Source organism: Staurois parvus, unplaced genomic scaffold (genome assembly GCF_062004578.1).
Source record: "Staurois parvus isolate SC_StPar_1 unplaced genomic scaffold, SC_StPar_1.0 ptg000099l, whole genome shotgun sequence".
NCBI classification, from domain to species: domain Eukaryota; kingdom Metazoa; phylum Chordata; class Amphibia; order Anura; family Ranidae; genus Staurois; species Staurois parvus.
This window is the reverse complement of record NW_028317895.1, coordinates 5,154,460-5,174,613: the sequence shown is the minus strand read 5'-3', so window position 1 is coordinate 5,174,613 and position 20,154 is coordinate 5,154,460. Positions and strand designations below refer to the sequence as shown.

At 41.6% G+C, this 20,154-nt stretch overlaps 1 protein-coding gene across 1 annotated transcript in view; it reads right to left on the bottom strand.

The window, feature by feature from the left end:
- The window catches only part of GRK6 (G protein-coupled receptor kinase 6), a 94,686-nt gene that overhangs the window by 38,774 nt on the left and 35,758 nt on the right, over positions 1-20,154 (bottom strand). Inside the window, exons 5-7 of the mRNA XM_089671127.1 lie at positions 14,104-14,204; positions 13,814-13,906; positions 13,593-13,656 (exon numbers count right to left, since the gene is read on the bottom strand). Coding sequence (XP_089527253.1) covers positions 13,593-13,656; positions 13,814-13,906; positions 14,104-14,204 — 258 coding nt within the window. The remainder of the gene's footprint in view (positions 1-13,592; positions 13,657-13,813; positions 13,907-14,103; positions 14,205-20,154) is intronic.

Below are 20,154 nucleotides of genomic sequence, written 5' to 3'. Positions count from 1 at the left end.
TGACAGGTGTTTGGGGTCATCAAGAAACATCATGTTTGGCAACCAGTTTACTGTCCAGGTTCGAGTTTCTGGCTAACAGCTAGTGTCACCCTGACAGTGGTGCCGAGGGTATCACAGGTATTTTAAAGAATAAGAATAATAATTCTATAGTACTTTTCTCCCCACGATCTTCCCAACAGTCGCAGGCAGGTGTCGGGTAGATAGCATCCCCTCTGACGACACATGCAGAGCTACGCAGGAAAGCGTTCGTGATACCAGCACGGTTGTGGCTCACTTTCCCCGCTGGCCTCTTCCTCTTCTCCTATTCATCTCAGCTGACTGTATGTGATATCACTTGGGATGGACAGGAGGGTCCAATGGGGGAACAACGCGCCACATGAGGCCTGATCACAGCTGCGTCCCTTTGTTGCTCTGCATATGTAGTAAATCAGTAAAGTGCCCTGCTCCCATCACAATGTAATGTGCCCTGCTGTGTGCCCCATGTAATATTACTTGCTGTGTGCCCAATAATGTGCCTTGTTCATATGTACTGTGCCCTGCTCCCACGTACTGTGCCCTACTGCCTAGTTTGGGAAAATTCCATACATTGAGCCACCAAAAAACCAAAGAAACATTATGGTAAGTAAGGCAAGTATACTTTTATCAGTTGCACAATCACTTGTTTATTTTTCACTATAGGGTGCACTTTCTTTTGCACATGTTGGCTGATATCATACCATTTTTTCCTTCACACAATTTTAGCCAATTTTAATGGGAAGCTTTTTCCTCCTATCATAATTTTTTGGAATTTACCTCCAATTCATTTTTTTTTTCTTTGCTGCTTTCTTGGCAATTCATTATTGACACGATACAAGGCCTGATATCATTTTCAGTGCTGTGTCCACACTATTTGAAGGCTTTGCTCACATTAGAGCAAATATCTATTGTGGATCATGGAAGGAGTGAACCGTAATGCTGTTGAATGAAAAAACTGCTAATTTGTGATATTTTGACTATTGTTATATTATTCACATTGTGAATAGTGATATTGCGACACTGAGGACTACCATTGTTATTTAGAAATTGCTTTCCTTGCATATAGGCTTGCATCTTATCTGGCCTGAATGTCTCTGTATAGAAGAACGATTATGTGGGTACACCCGTTGATGGGATCTAAATCTTGATGGCATTCTCCAGCTTCCCTCGCTACACACATGCAATAAATGCAACATCAAATCTCTCTGTGTTGAAAAAGATGTATGGGAATTTTTTTTTAAATTATACTTACCTAGGTGGATGCAGCATTGATCTGATGCTGCATCTGTCCACTGCTGGTTCTAATGGTTAGAGCAATCAGTTCTCCCTGCCTCTCTGAGCTGAGAGCCAGGACTGTTAGTCTCTGGCTCTCTGCTCCGCCACAGAGCACTCACTGGTGCACTGGGCTATGGAGTGGGAGGGAGTGGCTGGCTCAGGCTCGCAGCAGGCTGAGCCAGGTGCCAGTCCAGGCTCCTGGATGGATTCTGACCATATAGGGATCTTTTCCATTGTCGGCTGAAAACAGGTTACAGGAGTGCAGAACGAACTGCACTCCTGTGATCCACGGGAGAAATACAGCCAAATGAGCTTTGCTATACTTCTTTATATGAAAGACAATGGGGTAGATGCACGAAAGGAATAGAATGTGCCTACTTTGCAAAATTAATTTTCACTTTGGTTAGTGAATAAGGCAAAGCTGTGCTGATGTCATTCATCCAGTTATGTGCAAGCAAAAATCTATAAGAATATAGAACTGTTCTGGCTTTTTTTTTAGATGTTTTTTGGAAAAGCCTAATCTGGCTTTTCTATTCCTCAGGCTTATAAATGGTTTGCACGTTGCGATGAACCCTCTGAATTTGCTCTCTTGAAGTCTTCTCTTGATTGTAGACTTTGACAATGATATGCCCACCTCCTGTAGAGTGTCCTTCACTTGTCTGAATGTTGTGAATGGGTTTGTCTTTACCATAGAGAGGATCCTACGATCATCCACCACTGTTGTCTTCTGTGGACATCCATGCCTTTTTATGTTGCTGAGCTCACCAATGCGTTTTTCTTTCCTCAGAATGTACCAAACTGTTGATTTGGCCACTCCTAATGTTGTTGCTATCTCTCTGATGGATTTGTTTAGTTTTTGAAGCCTTACAATGGCTTGATTCACTTGCATGGACAGCTCATTTGAACACATGATGTAGGTTCACAGCAATAGATTCCAAATGCAAATACCACACTTAGAATCAACTCCAGACCTTTTAGCTGCTTAATTAATGAAGAAATAACAAAGGAGTAGCCCACACCTGGCCATGAAACAGCTTTTGATTCAATTGTCCAATTAGTTTTGGTCCCTTGAAAAAGGGGGGATTGGCTACTCTTAAGAGCTGTAATTCTTAAATCCTTCCTCCAATTTCGATGTACATACCCTCAAATTAAACCTGAGAGTGTGAACTTTCAGCCCATATCCATTATAGAACTATAGCTTGAATACGTTTTGGTAAATACCTAAAAAAAAAAAAAAAAAAAAAATTGTGCCTTTGTCCAAATAAATATGGACCTAACTGTATGAGGACAACAGCTTCATGATGTGTGTGGGTTTCCTTGGGTGCTCAATTCCTCCCACTACTTCAACACATACTGATACTGGCCTCACACTTTAGTCAAGTGTGTGTTTGTGACTGTGACCGACATAACAGATTGCAACTTCCACTGGGGCAGGGACCAGTGTTAATGGTCTATGTGCTCTTTCCATTTTGAACACCCAAGTTAAAATGCACATTATTTTTAACAAAGAAAAATACTCTTAAAACCCCTAAAACATTACAAATTTTCTGAAAGCAGACAGAACAACATAATGGTAGTTGCACATTTTTAGGTTACATAATGTTTGAGCACCTGTTTGTCAATATTTGTCATAATTTTAGTGTATGCACACACAACAAAATCTCAACAATTTTGTGTAAGTTGGGACTGAGTTGTATAAATAAATCCCAAATATGTAAATACTTAAAGTGTAACTCCACTTTTGTTAAGAGAAAAAAAAGCATTTTCTTCAGGGCGATCAATGTACATTGCAAGAACTTTATCAAACTTTGTTGCAGATTCCTAGCTTTTGTTATTCTGAAGAAATAGCTGTTTGTCTGTCTCCTGTGCAAAACAATTGTGAATGGGAGTGACTTTATAATTATCAAAAAGGTGTTGCACATGTATGGTTCTAATGAGGAAAGTGACAGGGCCTGAATCCTTTTAGATGTGATTTCCCTTTGGGAATATCTCAGTAAAAACGACATTTTTGTTGCAGAGGGTGCCCAAAACGTGACTTAGTGCAAACTTCTGGAAAAATCAATGAGCCAATCAGACAAGCAGGAAACTACATTTCTAGGGGGCATTCCGTACACCATCTGTGTACAGAACGTCCCCAGGCTGCCATATTGCATTTTGCATATAATTAAAGTGCTGCTCGATTGAAAAGGAAAGGTAATTTTAACAACATTCAATTACAATATGAATATGTAAAATAGTATATGCCATAATATTTTTTGTTATTTGATTTTTTTTCTTCCCACAGAAGTGGGACTCCCTCAAGAGTTTGATCTGGCCAGGTCAGTAGATTGCTTTAAAAAAGGCCTGGATTGTTTTAGATACACAGAATATAACTGGATACTAACATTTATTAGCTAAGATTGATCCAGGGAACATCTGATCTCCTCTCGGGAGGATCAGGAAGAAATGTTTTTCTCCTGCAGGAGCAAATTGGATCATGCTTTGCTGGGTTTTTTTTTGCCTGCCTCTGGATCAACTGTGGGTATAGGATTATAACTTTTTTCTTTTTATGGTTTAACTGGATGGTCTTTTGTCTTTTTTTCAACCAACTAACTATGTAACTATGTAAGTGTAGTTACCCTTTAAAGTTGCTTGTGTCTGTGACAAACTGAGGCACTCACAATTGTCCATAGGCAATGCTTTAATGCTAAAAACCTTTACAGCTCATAAATTTAGTTAACTGTACATAACAGCCTAGACTTACTATTCTAATTTCAGCGTGCCTAGTGATATCCAGCATGTGTCACATGTTAGGAATTCATGGTTTATGTACATGTGTGCTCTGTTACACAAATTACTGTGTGTAAGTGTGTGTGTGCGATAGTGTGGGGCTTTCAATTTTTATTTTATATTTTAATTTTTACACTTTTGTTAACTGAACTTTATTGCCATCACAAAAGGCTGACAAGCTCCCATGCAACAGAACTTTTTGAGTGAAAAGTACACTTCATAAAGATCCCAGGGGTCTTTTAATCCCCCTAATGCCTCCCTTAAAAATTAGATGTAGCCTATCAAGGATACAGAATCCTCAAGCACACTGCTTCACCTGCCTCTCCTGGGAACTGCTTGGGACTCAGAAGTGCTCAGAGCTTAGCATCTCTGGGTTTATACTTACTATGAGAGATGGAGTAAAAAAACGTTCCGCCATCTCTCCCTACTTGAAATCCTGATCAGTTTTAATATAACCCCTGTTTAACATAACCCTAAAATCTAAGTTTCAGTATCTTTGGCTTCATAGTTCATTGAATACTGTTTTCTTAGAGCTGAATTCCAGGCACAAATAAATAATTTAAATATAATTAATTAATGGTCGCAAAGGATATAAATCCACTTTGCATGCACCAAACACCTTTAGTAACAAAGGCATAAGTGACATCATCATGGTGCTATAAATAGCCTTTGCAGAAACCAGAACTGTGGGAGGGACGCAGCATGCCCACCCCCTACAGGCTGCATGCAGAAAACTACAGGAAGGGGCGGGGAACAAGACCAGTCACACTGCACAGGGAAGAGAGAGGCACAGGGACTGGTCTGTATTGCACAAAGCTCCTGCACAATGGTAAAGTTTCACACTGAATTACTGCACAGACCTGGAAGAAATACACAAATCACTCCAAGTCTTGAGTAAGAATACGCAGGCATCTTGTATTTAGGCAATATTTGCTTATCCTGGATTTCAGCAAGTAATATTTTGCAAATCTGCTGCCAAGTTTTTTACCTGGAGATCCTGCCAGTAACAGCACTTTCTGTTACAGACTGACAAAGCTAAGACACTGCCCTGAAGTTACATAAATGACTGGAAGCCTCAGATGAAGTTGGAAGTGACGAAACGCGTCAAGATGTGACGTCGGACGTAAACCGGAAGTTGCGGAGCAGTCATTTTGGAAAAGGTTTTTTTACACTGTTTGCCAGTCTTATACATGCTGAGACACCTTATCTTTCCTGTAAGCACAATTTGATCATTAAAGGAGCTTTAACCCTATTATTGCCTACTACACTATGTTGGTTGTACTTTGCTACATGTTTTTATGCCATTTGAGAACTGGATGATCTATACAGCGAGAGGAGCCTCCCTTTTTCTAAAAGCGTACGGATCTTGTCATCTGGTAAGGTGCATAAGATAAGAGGTGGCGGTCAATGTGCACACTAGCACTGGGAGTTTGTCAAGAGGGGAGCATGAGCAGAGTGAAAGTATTTTTGTGATACAATAATATATGCGATTCCTTTGGAGATATATTTCCTATGTGAAGGCGGACGGATTTAGGAACCTAACCACAAAGGAAGATTGTGTAGAAGTTTTTTTAATTTACAAGAGGGCAAGAGAAAGGATGACAGGTTAAAAGGTGTACACAAGGTGGAGTGGATTTTGCACAATTTTTGTAAATGCGTTTTGCTATGTTGAATATCATGCTTTGTAGATAATGCACGATATGCAATTTATATTTTTTGGAGGGCACTAAGAGGAGGAAGAGGATTATCTGGCACTTGTGGAAGAAGAATATTCAATAAGAAAATATTAGTATCAGTGATTATTTTTTACACAGAGACTCTGAATAAACGTTGGACCGCCCTGCAGTTAGCAGTGCTGTCATCCTCATGCCTCTTTTAGCTGGCTGCTGGGCTATTAGATAGGCAGCTCAATGGTCAACTGCAAGAGTTCAAAAAGCAAAGGGCAGGATGACAAAGCTGACGCTAATTGCAAAGAAGTGACTTAACTTTATCGGCCGCAACAGAAAGCGCTGGTACTGGCTGAAACTTCAGATAGGAAATTTTGCAACATATTAAAAATATACGCATATATTTGCTTAAGAAAAATATATACAGGAGATAGGATGCCAAAATATACTCATTTTTGAAATGTAATCGTCACTAAACTTTAAAGCTGAACTCCAGGCAAAGAATGCTCAATAGCAAAAGGATATGCTGTATGTCCAATTTGTGTGCACAAAATGGCTTTTGCAAATCCAATTATTACCCTGTAAAAATAGGGGTGCTGTCATCACACTGAGCTGCATATAGCCTGTACAGAGAGCAGGGCTGTGGGAGGGACCCAGCAGGTCCACCCACTGCTGGTTGGTACAGAAAACCATGGGAGGAGGCTGATAAAAGCTCACAATCAGTTACTAGTCTTTATTACAGGAAGCTCCTGTACAGACACCAAGTTTCACACTGGGTTACTGCTTAGATCTGGAAGAAATACACAAATCCCACCAAGATTCAAATAAGAATACTCAGGCCTTTTGTATTTGGAGAACATTTTGCTGACGGAGTTCAGCTTTAAGTTCTGGGGAATACGCACACACTATAAATAAACTAATTTCATTTTTTTATTACAGTAACAGTTATAAAGATTTGCATGTGATAATTAAGAGCCGTTGGAAAACCCGTAGTGCTTTATGGCAAATACAGAGACATGGGGTATACTTTGTAATATAAAGGAGGTGTTCACTCTTCAAATCCACTTAGAACATCATTATTATAGGTTATGTTATGGGAAGACTTTCATACTGTGTAATATTTATATAGCATCTGCTACACTTTGATCAGGTGAATTAGAGAAGTGAACAGGAGGATGATGTATAAATTATTCTGTAGAATGCAGTTATTCCACTTTCAGATGCATGATCTGATCAGCTCAGCCTGTTGGTTTTCAGGTGGACCTGATTGCATGGTCCATGCATTCCAATGGAGAAGCGGGTGAAAATTGTCTGTTTACACCCTTTTACCTCCGGGTCGGATACGGGCAGCTTAAAAAAAAAACAAAAAACAAAAAAAAACAAACAAACAAAGGAGATCCATCCTCTTCTGTTTAGATGGATCAGATCGGAGGGTAGTTGGGTATAAATGGACAGAGGAGTCCATTTACTCCCAGCCACCCATATAGCAGAGCGGGTTCTGTGTCTGCTCTGTCTAATCACTTGCCTACTGGGTCAATTCTGATACTTCTCTCCTATCTCTTAGATTGTAAGCTCCAAGGCGCAGGGCCCTCCTAACCCTCTTGTACTGAACTATACTGTTGCTATATTGTCTCCCGTTATATTGTAAAGGGCTGAGCAAACTGTTGGCGCTATATACAGTGGGGTAAAAAAGTATTTAGTCAGCCACCAATTGTGCAAGTTCTCCCACTTAAAAAGATGAGAGAGGCCTGTAATTGGCATCATAGGTAGACCCCAACTATGAGAGACAAAAATGAGAAAAAAAATCCAGACAATCACATTGGCTGATTTGGAAAGAATTTATTTGCAAATTATGGTGGAAATAAGTATTTGGTCAATATCAAAAGTTCATCTCAATACTTTGTTATATATCCTTTGTTGGCAATGACAGAGGTCAAACGTTTCCTGTAAGTCTTCACAAGGTTGGCACACACTGTTGCTGGTATGTTGGCCCATTCCTCCATGCAGATCTCCTCTAGAGCAGTGATGTTTTGGGGCTGTCGCTGGGCAACACAGACTTTCAACTCCCTCCAAAGGTTTTCTATGGGGTTGAGATCTGGAGACTGGCTAGGCCACTCCAGGACCTTGAAATGCTTCTTACGAAGCCACTCCTTCGTTGCCCGGGTGGTATGTTTGGGATCATTGTCCTGTTGGAAGACCCAGCCATGTTTCATCTTCAATACCCTTGCTGATGGAAGGAGGTTTGCACTCAAAATCTCATGATACATGGCCCCATTCATTCTGTCCTGTACATGGATCAGTCGTCCTGGTTCCTTTGCGGTGAAACAGCCCCAAAGCATGATGTTGCCACCCTCATGCTTCACAGTAGGTATGGTGTTCTTTGGATGCAACTCAGCATTCTCTCTCCTCCAAACACGACGAGTTGTGTTTCTACCAAACAGTTCTATTTTGGTTTCATCTGACCATATGACATTCTCCCAATCCTCTTCTGGATCATCCAAATGCTCTCTAGCAAACTTCAGACGGGCCCGGACATGTACTGGCTTAAGCAGGGGGACACGTCTGGCACTGCAGGATCTGAGTCCCTGGCGGCGTAGTGTGTTACTGATGGTAGCCTTTGTTGCGTTGGTCCCAGCTCTCTGCAGGTCATTCACTAGGTCCCCCCGTGTGGTTCTGGGATTTTTGCTCACCGTTCTTGTGATCATTTTGACTCCACGGGGTGAGATCTTGCGTGGAGCTCCAGATCGAGGGAGATTATCAGTGGTCTTGTATGTCTTCCATTTTCTAATTATTGCTCCCACAGTTGATTTGTTCACACCAAGCTGCTTACCTATTGCAGATTCAGTCTTCCCAGCCTGGTGCAGGTCTACAATTTTGTTTCTGGTGTCCTTCTTGGTCTTCACCATAGTGGAGTTTGGAGTGTGACTGTTTGAACTTCTTATCAGTATAAAAGACACCTGTCCACAACCTCAAACAGGTGCAATTGATACAGGTAATGAGTGCAGGACAGAGGAGCCTCGTAAAGAAGGTACAGGTCTGTGAGAGCCAGAAATCTTGCTTGTTTGTAGGTGACCAAATACTTATTTTCCACCATAATTTGCAAATAAATTCTTTCCAAATCAGCCAATGTGATTGTCTGGATTTTTTTTTCTCATTTTGTCTCTCATAGTTGAGGTCTACCTATGATGTCAATTACAGGCCTCTCTCATCTTTTTAAGTGGGAGAACTTGCACAATTGGTGGCTGACTAAATACTTTTTTGCCCCACTGTAAATCCTGTATAATAATAATAAATACTGCATGTAAAAATCAGCTTTTGTTTTTATTTTGCTAGAAAAACCACTTAGAACCCTTAATGAGTTCTAATGCACAAAAACACAATATAATACCCAACTCTTTGGTAAAATATAAAAGGTGATGTTACACTGAGTAAATAGATACCCAACATGTCATGCTTTAATACAACATACACCAATGGAACGGCGTCAAACTATGGTTCCCAAAAATCTCCATAGGCATCGCTTTAAAAGCCTTTACAGGTTTACCAGTTACGCAGGAAATCCAGACCTCTCCTCTGGTCTCCACAGCAGCTGATCAGACACAGATCAGTCTGATCTGCTGCTTTACTGGCTGGCACATGGCCATTAAACACAAAGTCAAATTCAGAAGTGCCGAAATGCTCAATGCTTCGGGCTTCTTAGACCACAGAGATAATTGGGGAACTTCTAGTCCTCCATGATCCCTATGGTCAGAATCCCTATGGTGGAATAGCCGGCTGCAACCCCAGGTTACCTGGGGAGACGCCGAGCCCGGGAAACAGTGTGGGGATGGATCCCCTGCTGAACGGAACATAATCTGGCCCACCTGAAAGGGGCCCTATACTGGTTTTTCAGTGTGTTTCCTAAGCAGGCCTGTGTGATCTCAACGAAAGACTTGCAGAAATTGTTCCCTAGATGCAGGTTTGTACTTCTATTCAACCATTGACTGAGTGATGCTAACTTTAATGCACACAGAACAGAAGAGGTTTTTTTTTTAGTGAATAGACAAAAAAGGTGGAAAACCGCTTTAAGAGCAATACAACAATAGAGAAACACAGAAGAATTTCGAACTACTTTACAAAAAAAAAAAAAAAAAAAAAAAGAACTAGCGTTCCTTTCTTGCATTTCCTCATTAAGCTTGCAAAATTATCAGAGCTTTTTAAATCATGTCCAAGTCTATTTACTGGGATTAGACATGCTCTTCTCTCATCTCTAAATAGTCCATTTAAAGCATGCAATTTGGATTATGACTGCTTTAACTAGAACAGCGAGTAATTGCTAGCATGAGGTAAGACATTAGGCAGATAATTCAAAGAAAGCCATAGAGGAAAAAAATATGGGAGGTGCAGAACATGGCCCATAGAAACCCATCATGCATGTCATACATTTATGGATTGCATTTCAAAGCGAAAACTTAAATGTCAGTTGTAGCTATGGAAAGTATGAACAGCTCTACCTTCATAACACTCTGATAAACAAAGATGGCCATTCAGTGGCATATCATGGGACGCTCTCATTACTGGCTAAAAGGCAGCATACTGCGTCACCCGCTTATCTCTATTCATCTCTGCATTATCAGCTGACACACAAAGATCTGATATGTTTTAAATGCAGAACTCTAGATATACCAGATCCCTAAATGGAGCAAAGGGGAATGTAACAATATGCATCTTCCCCATGTGCTATTTTTTTCTAATACTGCCATAACCAGTAAAAAAGAAAAAAAAAAAGCCATCTGGAAAAAGAGAGATAATGCCATTACATTCAGGCAGACTACAATCTCTGCCTATGGACATCGGATGATAAAGTTGTTGTTTATTTTTTCGTTTTTTTTTACACAACATTGTTTTCACGACTGCCATCTAGGGATTGCTATAGAGCTGTGACATGAAAAAGGAACCAATAAAAAAACTTTCAACATTCTCTATGTACAGATGCTGTTAGATTGGATAGCAGAACAAATGCCAAGGATCATACCAAAAGGACAAGTCTAGGTTTACCTAAAGTAACATTAACTCACCCCCATTACCCTCAGTTCTCCTAAACTAAACTGGACTAACCTTCCTCTACCCCAGCTCCTTACTTACCTTTTTTGCACAGATATGGCCCAGTCCGGTGTTTACATATCTGACAATGAAATTCTCTTCTGCTCAGGCCCCATTCATTGCCTTGAACAGAACCATATACTGAGCATTTCCAGGGGCTGAAGAGAATTTAAAGAATATGTAAACCCAACGTTTCATATTCCTGATATCTGCTGTACCATGTACCTGTACGAAAAAATGTCCTGATCTCTTTGTATTGCTTCCTTTGTGTGAAATCCCTATTGTTCCTGCCAGTCCCTCTTCTTTCCTATTACAAACTGACCACATTAGGCAGGACAGCACAGCTTGCTCAGTTCCCTAGCTGTGTTGGGAACTCAGACTGTTCTCCAATGATTAGATTTGCCTTACACCCTTTTACTGGGAAGTTCACTGTGGTTTCTCCTCCCCCAGCTCTTATACAGCTGAGAACAGAGGGAATGTGATCACTTATACGGCCCCTTTCACATGAGCGGACTGATGGGGCCAGCCTGTCCCTTTTTCAGGCGGACCTGATCAGTCCATCCATAGACTTCTATGGACCAGCAGGTGTCAACGGACAATAGTCCGCTGACACCTGCCAGCATCCAATCCGATGCACCAAAAACAGACGGATGAGGATCCGTTCCCCATCCATCCAGCGGATGACAATCGAGTGGAAACGGACAGGCAGTCCGTTTCCATCTGACCGTCCCACTGAAATCAGCGGGCTGTGTCTGTGTCCGCTCTGCAGCAGCAGAGCAGACAGAGACCTGTCATCCGCCTGCTCAGATCCACTGCTAAGCGGGAAGATCACGTTGACGGATCCGCCCCATCGGAAAGGGGCCTAAAAAAAGGGGATAAAATTGTTATATACAGTATCTCACAGAAGTGAGTACACCCCTCACATTTTTGTAAATGTTTTATTATAATCTTTTCATGTGACAACACTGAATAAATGACACTTTGCTTCAATGTAAAGTAGTGAGTGTACAGCTTGTATAACAGTGTACATTTGCTGTCACCTCAAAATAACTCACACAGCCATTAATGTCTAAACCGCTGGCAACAAAAGTGAGTACACCCCTAAGTGAAAATGTCCAAATTGGGCCCAAAGTGTCAATATTTTGTGTGGCCACCATTATTTTCCAGCACTACCTTAATCCTCTTGGGTATGGAGTTCACCAGAGCTTCACAGGTTGCCACTGGAGTCATCTTCCACTCCTCCATGATGACATCACGGAGCTGGTGGATGTTAGAGACCTTGCACTCCTCCACCTTCCGTTTGAGGATGCCCCACAAATGCTCAATAGGGTTTAGGTCTGGAGACATGCTTGGCCAATCCATCGCCTTTATCCTCAGCTTCTTTAGCAAGGCAGTGGTCACCTTGGAGGTGTGTTTGGGGTCGTTATCATGTTGGAATACTGCCCTGTGGCCCAGTCTCCGAAGGGAGGGGATCATGCTCTGCTTCAGTATGTCACACTACATGTTGGCATTCATGGTTCCCTCAATGAACTGTAGCTCCCCAGTGCCGGCAGCACTCATGCAGCCCCAGACCATGACACTCCCACCACCATGCTTGACTGTAGGCAAGACACACTTGTCTTTGTACTCCTCACCTGGTTGCCTCCACACACGTTTGACACCATCTGAACCAAATAAGTTTATCTTGGTCTCATCAGACCACAAAACATGGTTCCAGTAATCCATGTCCTTAGTCTGCTTATCTTGAGCAAACTGTTTGCGGGCTTTCTTGTGCATCATCTTTAGAAGAGGCTTCCTTCTGGGACCAATTTGATGCAGTGTGCAGCTTATGGTCTGAACACTGACAGGCTGACCCCCACCCCTTCAACCTCTGCAGCAATGCTGGCAGCACTCATACGTCTATTTCCCAACAACAACCTCTGGATATGACGTTGAGCACGTGCACTCAACTTCTTTGGTCGACCATGGCGAGGCCTGTTCTGAGTGGAACCTATCCCGTTAAACCGCTGCAGCTCAGTTTCGGGGTCTTGGCAATCTTCTTATAGCCTAGGCCATCTTTATGTAGAGCAACAATTCTTTTTTTCAGATCCTCAGAGAGTTCTTTGCCATGAGGTGCCATGTTGAAGTTCTAGTGACCAGTATGAGAGAGTGAGAGTGATAACACCAAATTTAACACACCTGCTCCCCATTCACGCCTGAGACCTTGTAACACTAACGAGTCACATGACACCAAGGAGAGAAAATGGTTAATTGGGCCCAATTTGGACATTTTCACTTAGGGGTGTACTCACTTTTGTTGCCAGCATGAATGACTGTGTGTTGAGTTATTTTGAGGGGACAGCAAATTTACACTGTTATACAAGCTGTACACTCACCACATTGTAGCAAAGTGTCATTTCCTCAGTGTTGTCACATGAAAAGATAGAATAAAATATTTACAAAAACGTGAGGGGTGTGCTCACTTCTGTGAGATACTGTATATATATATATATATATATATATATATATATATATATATATATATATATATATATATATATATATATATATATATTATATTTAACTTATCACTTCTATTTTAAGTTGAATGGGTTGTTTTACAAGGTGAGAGTTAATACGTACTTTAAATCACCAATGATGTAAACACAGTGCTGCAGAAAGTAAGTAGCTGGACTGGGTGCAGAGGAGGTTAGTCATGTTTATGAGGCCTGGGAGGGGTTACCATTTGTTTAGCCAATTCTGGACTCGGCCTTGAGGGAAGTTGAAAATCATATTTGCTCTTACCTCACCAAATCCCCCTTTGCCCAGGACTCTGTATTGGCGAAATGTATTCTTTGTAACTGGCTGCCTGAAAAGAATGACAAGCAGATGATAAGAGACTATGTAATACAGATATGCTATTTCATGTATTATTATTCACACCAATTATTACATCTATGATATTCAGACCGAATGGACCATGGCTTGCACAGAAAAAAAACTTACAAGAATGCAATATTGCTCACCTCTCCAGCCATTTCCACTGTAAAAAGCGGTTGTAATATTGGCTATCCAGGTAATCTGAAAAGGGAGCCATACTGAGGAAGTCATGGACAAGTCTGAAAAAAAAAAGAAATAAAAAAAAAAAAATGGTAGAAAAAAAAAATAAGGTAGTGTTACTTGAAACAAGAGCAGGTTGGGTGTACATTTCTCTTAGAAATAGCTTTACATGGTCATAGGGCTGAGACAGGTCAGATTTTATATTCATAAGGAGTAATATACCAATGTCCCATCCCATGTCTGAATCTTGGCTTACTTAGAACAGTCTTTAAACAGCTCTTTGCACGGATTGTTTTCCAAGCTGTCTCTGCAACCACTGACCAGCTGTTCAGGGACCTCTGTGATATAATCTTCACTCTGTTAACATGAAAAAAGGAGCTCAGCAGATTCTGTATAACTAATGATAAATAAGCTCTGAACAGTAAACTCATGTCATGCATGCAACACTGTATAATTACAGTAGGATTACAGATTATCCCATTAGACACACATAAGGACAGGCATTTAGAAAGAAAAGCATACATTGAAAGGGGTCCCATGACCTTTACTAAGTGAAGCAGCACATTAAACCAAGGCTGGGAAGCAAGGTCAACACTACTATAGAGAAATGTTCTCCCACAGAGAAAGAAATGATGAGGCAGTGCATCTTTCACAAGTTTTCTTTTGTGAAATTCAGCCAAGACCACTTGTCTTAAAGGTGATTGAAAGGGAATAAAAAAAAAAAAAAAAAAACAACACTACTTACTTGCGTCGTACAATGGTTTTGCACAGAGAGGCCCTGAATCTCCTCTCCTGGGGTCCCCTGCCAGCACTTCTGGCTCCTTGCCCTGCCAATTTCCCCCATAGCAAGCCTCTTGACATACCGCTTGTCCATTATTACACGTAGCGCTACTTGGCCCTACCCCCCACTTTCGCTTCACAGCAGCAGTAGCCAATGGCTCCTGTAGCTGCCTCCATGTTCAGTGAGGAGAGAGAGAGGAGGAAGGTGCTACGCTTGGACACAGTGCTAGATCAAGATTGGACTCAGGCAAGTATTTGTTAAGAGAAACACAGAAGTTTTTTCAACCTTAATACAGAGAAGGCATTAAGGTAAAAAACCTTCTACCTTTACAACCACATTAACCACTTGCCTACCGGGCACTTATACCACCTTCTTTACCAGCCCAGCATTCAGCGCTGTCGCACTTTGACAATTGCGCGGTCATACAAGATTGTACCCATATGAAATTTTTATCATTTTTTTCTCACAAATAGAGCCTTCTTTTGGTGGTATTTAATCGCTGCTGGGCACTTTACTTTTTGCGCTATAAACAAAAAAATTGCAAAAAAAAAATTTGAAAACAAAATTTCTTTGTTTCTATTATAAAATTTTTCAAACAAGTAATTTTTCTTCTTCACTGATGTGTGTTGATGAGGCAGCACTGATGGGCACTGATAGGCAGTACTGATGGGCAGTGATAGGCAGCACTAATGAGGTGTCACTGATAGGTGGCACTGATGATGGGTACTGATAGACAGCAATGATAGGTGGCACTGACTGGCATCACTGCTGGGCACTGATTGGTGGCACTGCTAGGCATTGACTGGCGCAACTGCTGGGCACTGACTGGCACAACCACTGGGCACTGATTGGTGGCACTGCATTGGGTGGCACTGGTGGGCAGGCTCAGGTGGGTGGCACTGCTGGGCACAGGTAGGTGGCACTGCTGGGCACAGGTGGGCAGAACTGGTGGGTGGTACTGCTGGGCACCGATCATCACTGAGAGCGTGTTCTGGGAAGACGTCATATGACGCCCTCCCAGAACTGGCCGGCCGCAGTGTAGCCGTCATTTGGCTATCTGCGGTTGGCAAGTAGTAAAGATGGAATCATAAGGACGTTTATTGATGCACATGTGGGGGCTCTTCCATCAGGAGGGTGGTGGATACATATTTGCAAAATTATGTATACCCCACCATGACAGTGCAGCTGTACATTATTAGTTAATCAAGATTAAATTGTACTAAATTATATTCTCTCACCAGCTTTCATAGGGCAAAGTCTTGAAAGAGACCATTACTATAGTGGCTATACAAATGAGAGCTATACACAGGTAAAATGTAAAAAGCTAAATATGAACGACCAACTAAACTTTCAGTTTTAATCAACTAAACGCATTCAAGGTTCATAAAAACAAAAAGCTGTGCAAATTTTAGCATTTTGTTTTTTGTTTAGAAAGCATCCACAGCCCAAGTAGAAAAGCCTGTCCTCTACCAGCATTCGCTCTCTGTGGGGAAGCTGTGATTCTTTTGCAGAGGTCCAACATGCCCCTACATGAGTCAGAGCCAGAGATCTTCAAACAACAGGCACGTGAGCTTTGCTGATTACAGAGCCGTACAACTGGCTAAACAGGGGGTGTGTCAGACCTCTGCATGAGAACACTGTACCCCAACAGAGAGCAAGGGTTCCCACTTGGCAGCTACTGGCAGGGAACAGGCCATTCTATTTACACTGGTGCTGCTTTAGAAAGAAGACAGTCTGTAAGACATTGAACAAATGTACCCAGTTAGTAATCAGAGGAATTAATGGTTTAATTGGTCTTTGAGTGGAATACACACATGTATTGAGTATACTATTCTATTCAGTGTGTCAAGATAGAGAAACATGATATGCTGTGTGCAGCACCTGTAAAGCTGTTCCTATACTAATCATTTTACGGCTAGTGATATTTTGGTCATCTCTGCTAAGTATACTAAGCTGTCCTGTCATTCCCAACCAGCCTAGACTGCAGCACCACCACTCAATGTGTATGATTTGGCTCAATAAAGTCTGCTGGCTCCCCACCTCTGATAATCTGTTTGACTGATCTGTAAGCAGTGAGTTTTAAGTCAAAGATCCAAGTTATAGGAAGATTGCGGATTGCTCACAGTTCAAATAAACAGCACTGATGTTCAGAAGGAGGCAGAAGGTAAGTGCACTATGAGCAGCAACACTGAGCAGGCAAAAGTGGTCTTCATCACCTAAAAAGTTACTGAAGTACAGCAAAAAAAGAGGGCCCCAGATGTAAACATCAAAAAAGGAGGGCCCCAGATGCAAAGGCAGATATTGACCACCAAAAGTATATTTTACACCATCAGATAAAAGTCATATTTCAGCATTAATGTGCCCTTCTCTTTTCTAGGTGGACCATTTATCCATAACACTTTCAACAGACCAATGGTCAATTTGGTGTATTAGGTTACTGCACAGCATTTCATAAACAGTAAGGGGTTTGTGGTAATGGGCATTTATTTGCATCCGGACAGCTGGTCTACACCAACTGGAACCTAGATCTTGTACGTCAGATGCAAGCTTGATGCACCTGAAAACCAGATGCTGCAGTTGCCCACCTATACAAGTGCAAGGTTTGTTCTCTGGAAATGAAACATCACCAGAACAAAACCAAACCAGACATTTAAAAAGGCAGTAACCAGATTATAGTCAGATCAGTTAGACTACTTCTAACAGGTACAGTGCCTTGAAAAAGTATTCAGAATACTTGAAATGTTCCACATTTTGTCATGTTACAACCAAAAACGCAAACGCAGATCAACACAAAGTGGCACATAATTGTGAAGTAGAAGGAAAATGATAAATGGTTTTCAAAATGTTTTACAAATAAATATCTGAAAAGTGTGGTGTGCATTTGTATTCAACCCCCTTTACTTTGATACCCCTAACTAAAATCTATTGCAACCAATTGCATTCAGAAGTCACCTAATTAAATAGAGTCCACCTGTGTGTAATTTAATCTCAGTTTAAATACAGCTGTGCTGTGAAGTCCTCAGAGGTTTGTTGGAGAACATGAACAAACAGCATCATGAAGGCCAAGGAGCACACCAGACTGGTCAGAAGTTTAAAGCAGGGTTATATTATAAAAAAATATCCCAAGCTTTGAACATCTCACACAGCACTGTTCAGTCTGAAAATTAAAAGAGTATGGCACAACTGCAAACCTACCAAGGCATGGCCATCCACCTATACTGACAGGCAGAGTAAGGAGAGCATTAATCAGAGAAGCAGCCAAGAGGCCCATGGTAACTCTGGAGTAACTGGAGAGATCCACAGCTCAGGTGGGAGAATCTGTTTACAGGACAACTATTAGTCGTGCACTCCACAAATCTGGCCTTTATGGAAGAGTGGCAAAAAGAAAGCCATAAGACCCATTTTCAGTTTGTGAGAAGTCATGTGGGAGACACAGCAATCATGTGGAAGAAGGTGCTCTAGTCAGATGAGACCAAAATTGAACTTTTTGGCCTAAAAGCAAAAGGCTATGTGTGACAGAAAACTAACACTGCCCATCACCCTGAATACACCATCCCCACCCTGAAAAATGGTGGTGGTAGCATCATGTTGTGGGGATGCTTTTCTTCAGCAGGGGAAATGAAGCTGGTCAGAGTTGATGGGAAGGTAGATGGAGCCAAATACAGGGCAATCTTAGAAGAAAACCTGTTAGGGTCTGCAAAAGACTTGAGACTGGGGCAGAAGTTCACCTTCCAGCAGGACAACGACCCTAAACTTACAGCCAGAGCTACAATGGAATGGTTTAGATCAAAGCATATTCACGTGTTAGAACGGTCAAAATCCAGACCTAAATCCAATTGAGAACCTGTGTCAAGACTTGAAAATTGCTGTTCACAGACGCTCTGCATCTAATCTGACAGAACTTGAACTATCTTGCAGAGAAGAATGGGCAAAAATGTCGCTCTCTAGATGTGCAAAGCTGGTAGAGACATCCCCAAAAAGACTTGCAGCTGTAATTGCAGCGAAAGGTGGTTCTACAAAGTACTGACTCAGGGGGCTGAATACAAATGCACGCCACACTTTTCAGATATTTATTTGTAAAAAAAGTTTGAAAACCATTTATCATCTACCTTCCACTTCACAATTATGTGCCACTTTGTCTTGGTCTATCACATAAAATCCCAATAAAAAACATTGACGTTTTTGATCGTAAAATGACAAAATGTGGACAATTTCAACGGGTATGAATACTTTTTCAAGGCACTGTATCTGTGCTTTCCCATCCTTACTACTCTTTCACCGCTTTTCTGATTAGGGCTAACTGCACTGAGTATAATGGAAATGAACCAGCAGCCAGTCATTTTATTGTATCTTATCGTATCACACTGCTTAATAGTTGTAGCTAATGGATGCAATATTTTGCATGCAACTTAGAACACACCTGTCTGTAAAATATGCAAAATAACCATAAAGTACATAGGGTGCTTGCTTTTTCATTTTATAGTACACATGATCTGTATTTTACATATATTAGCCCAATACTAACCTAACATCCTTTAGAAGCATAAGTAGAAATTAAAAAGTTTCTCCTATTTAACATATATTCCTTCTTCTAAGGAAACAAGTCCGGCTAACTCAGGGGTGCCCAATCGGTGTCCTGCGGAGCCCTCTGATATTGCAGCAGAACTCCTTCTCTGAGTTGGAGGGTCAGCAAGCCCAGATCGCAGGTTGCTGGCCCATTATCCCAGAGCATCAATGTGGATGATCTGTGGATGGAGGCTGCACCAGAGGAAGCAAGCAGGAGTCGCATAAGCCATATAGCGCCAACATGAAAATTTTCCTACAGCCAGCAATGCCTTCAAAAAGTGCAGGATAAAAGGTTAGTTTATGAAGATCACGGTAGCAATGGCCATATGTATGAATATATTTTAGCAAGGAGGATATATGGGCTATTGGCATAGTTTTGGAATGCTTATTAAACTGCATTCACACTGACCTGCAGGTTCAGCGCAGTGCACCTGTGGTTTTCTTGCAGTGTAGCCTTACGGAGCCATATACTTATATTATATCCTGTGGGATTGGTGTGCTTTCTGTAAGTGCACCACGCCTGCAAAATATAATAGAAGTCTGTGGAAAAGCGCAGCTGACTCACAGAAAAGGTGTAGGTGCACTGCGCTACACCCACACTGTGAATAAATCTCAGTGCATCCGTGTGAAAGCAGCCTTAGGCCCCTTTCACACGATCAGTCCAATTGGGTCCACCCATCCATTTTTCAGGTGGACCCGATTGGACACTGCACTCACCTCTATGGAGCGCCAGGTGTAAATGGACTTGTGACCTGCCTACCTCCAACTGGATCTGATCCGCTACAAAAAACAAAACAAAAAACACACAATAACACGGAAAAGAATCCCTTACCCTCCATCTGGGTGGATCAGAGGGCCATAGAGTAGAGCGGGCTGTGTCCGTGTCCGCGCTGTACATGCGGAGTGGATGACAGAAAAATTATAAAAAAATGACAGATCTCACAGAAAGTTAACCGTAAA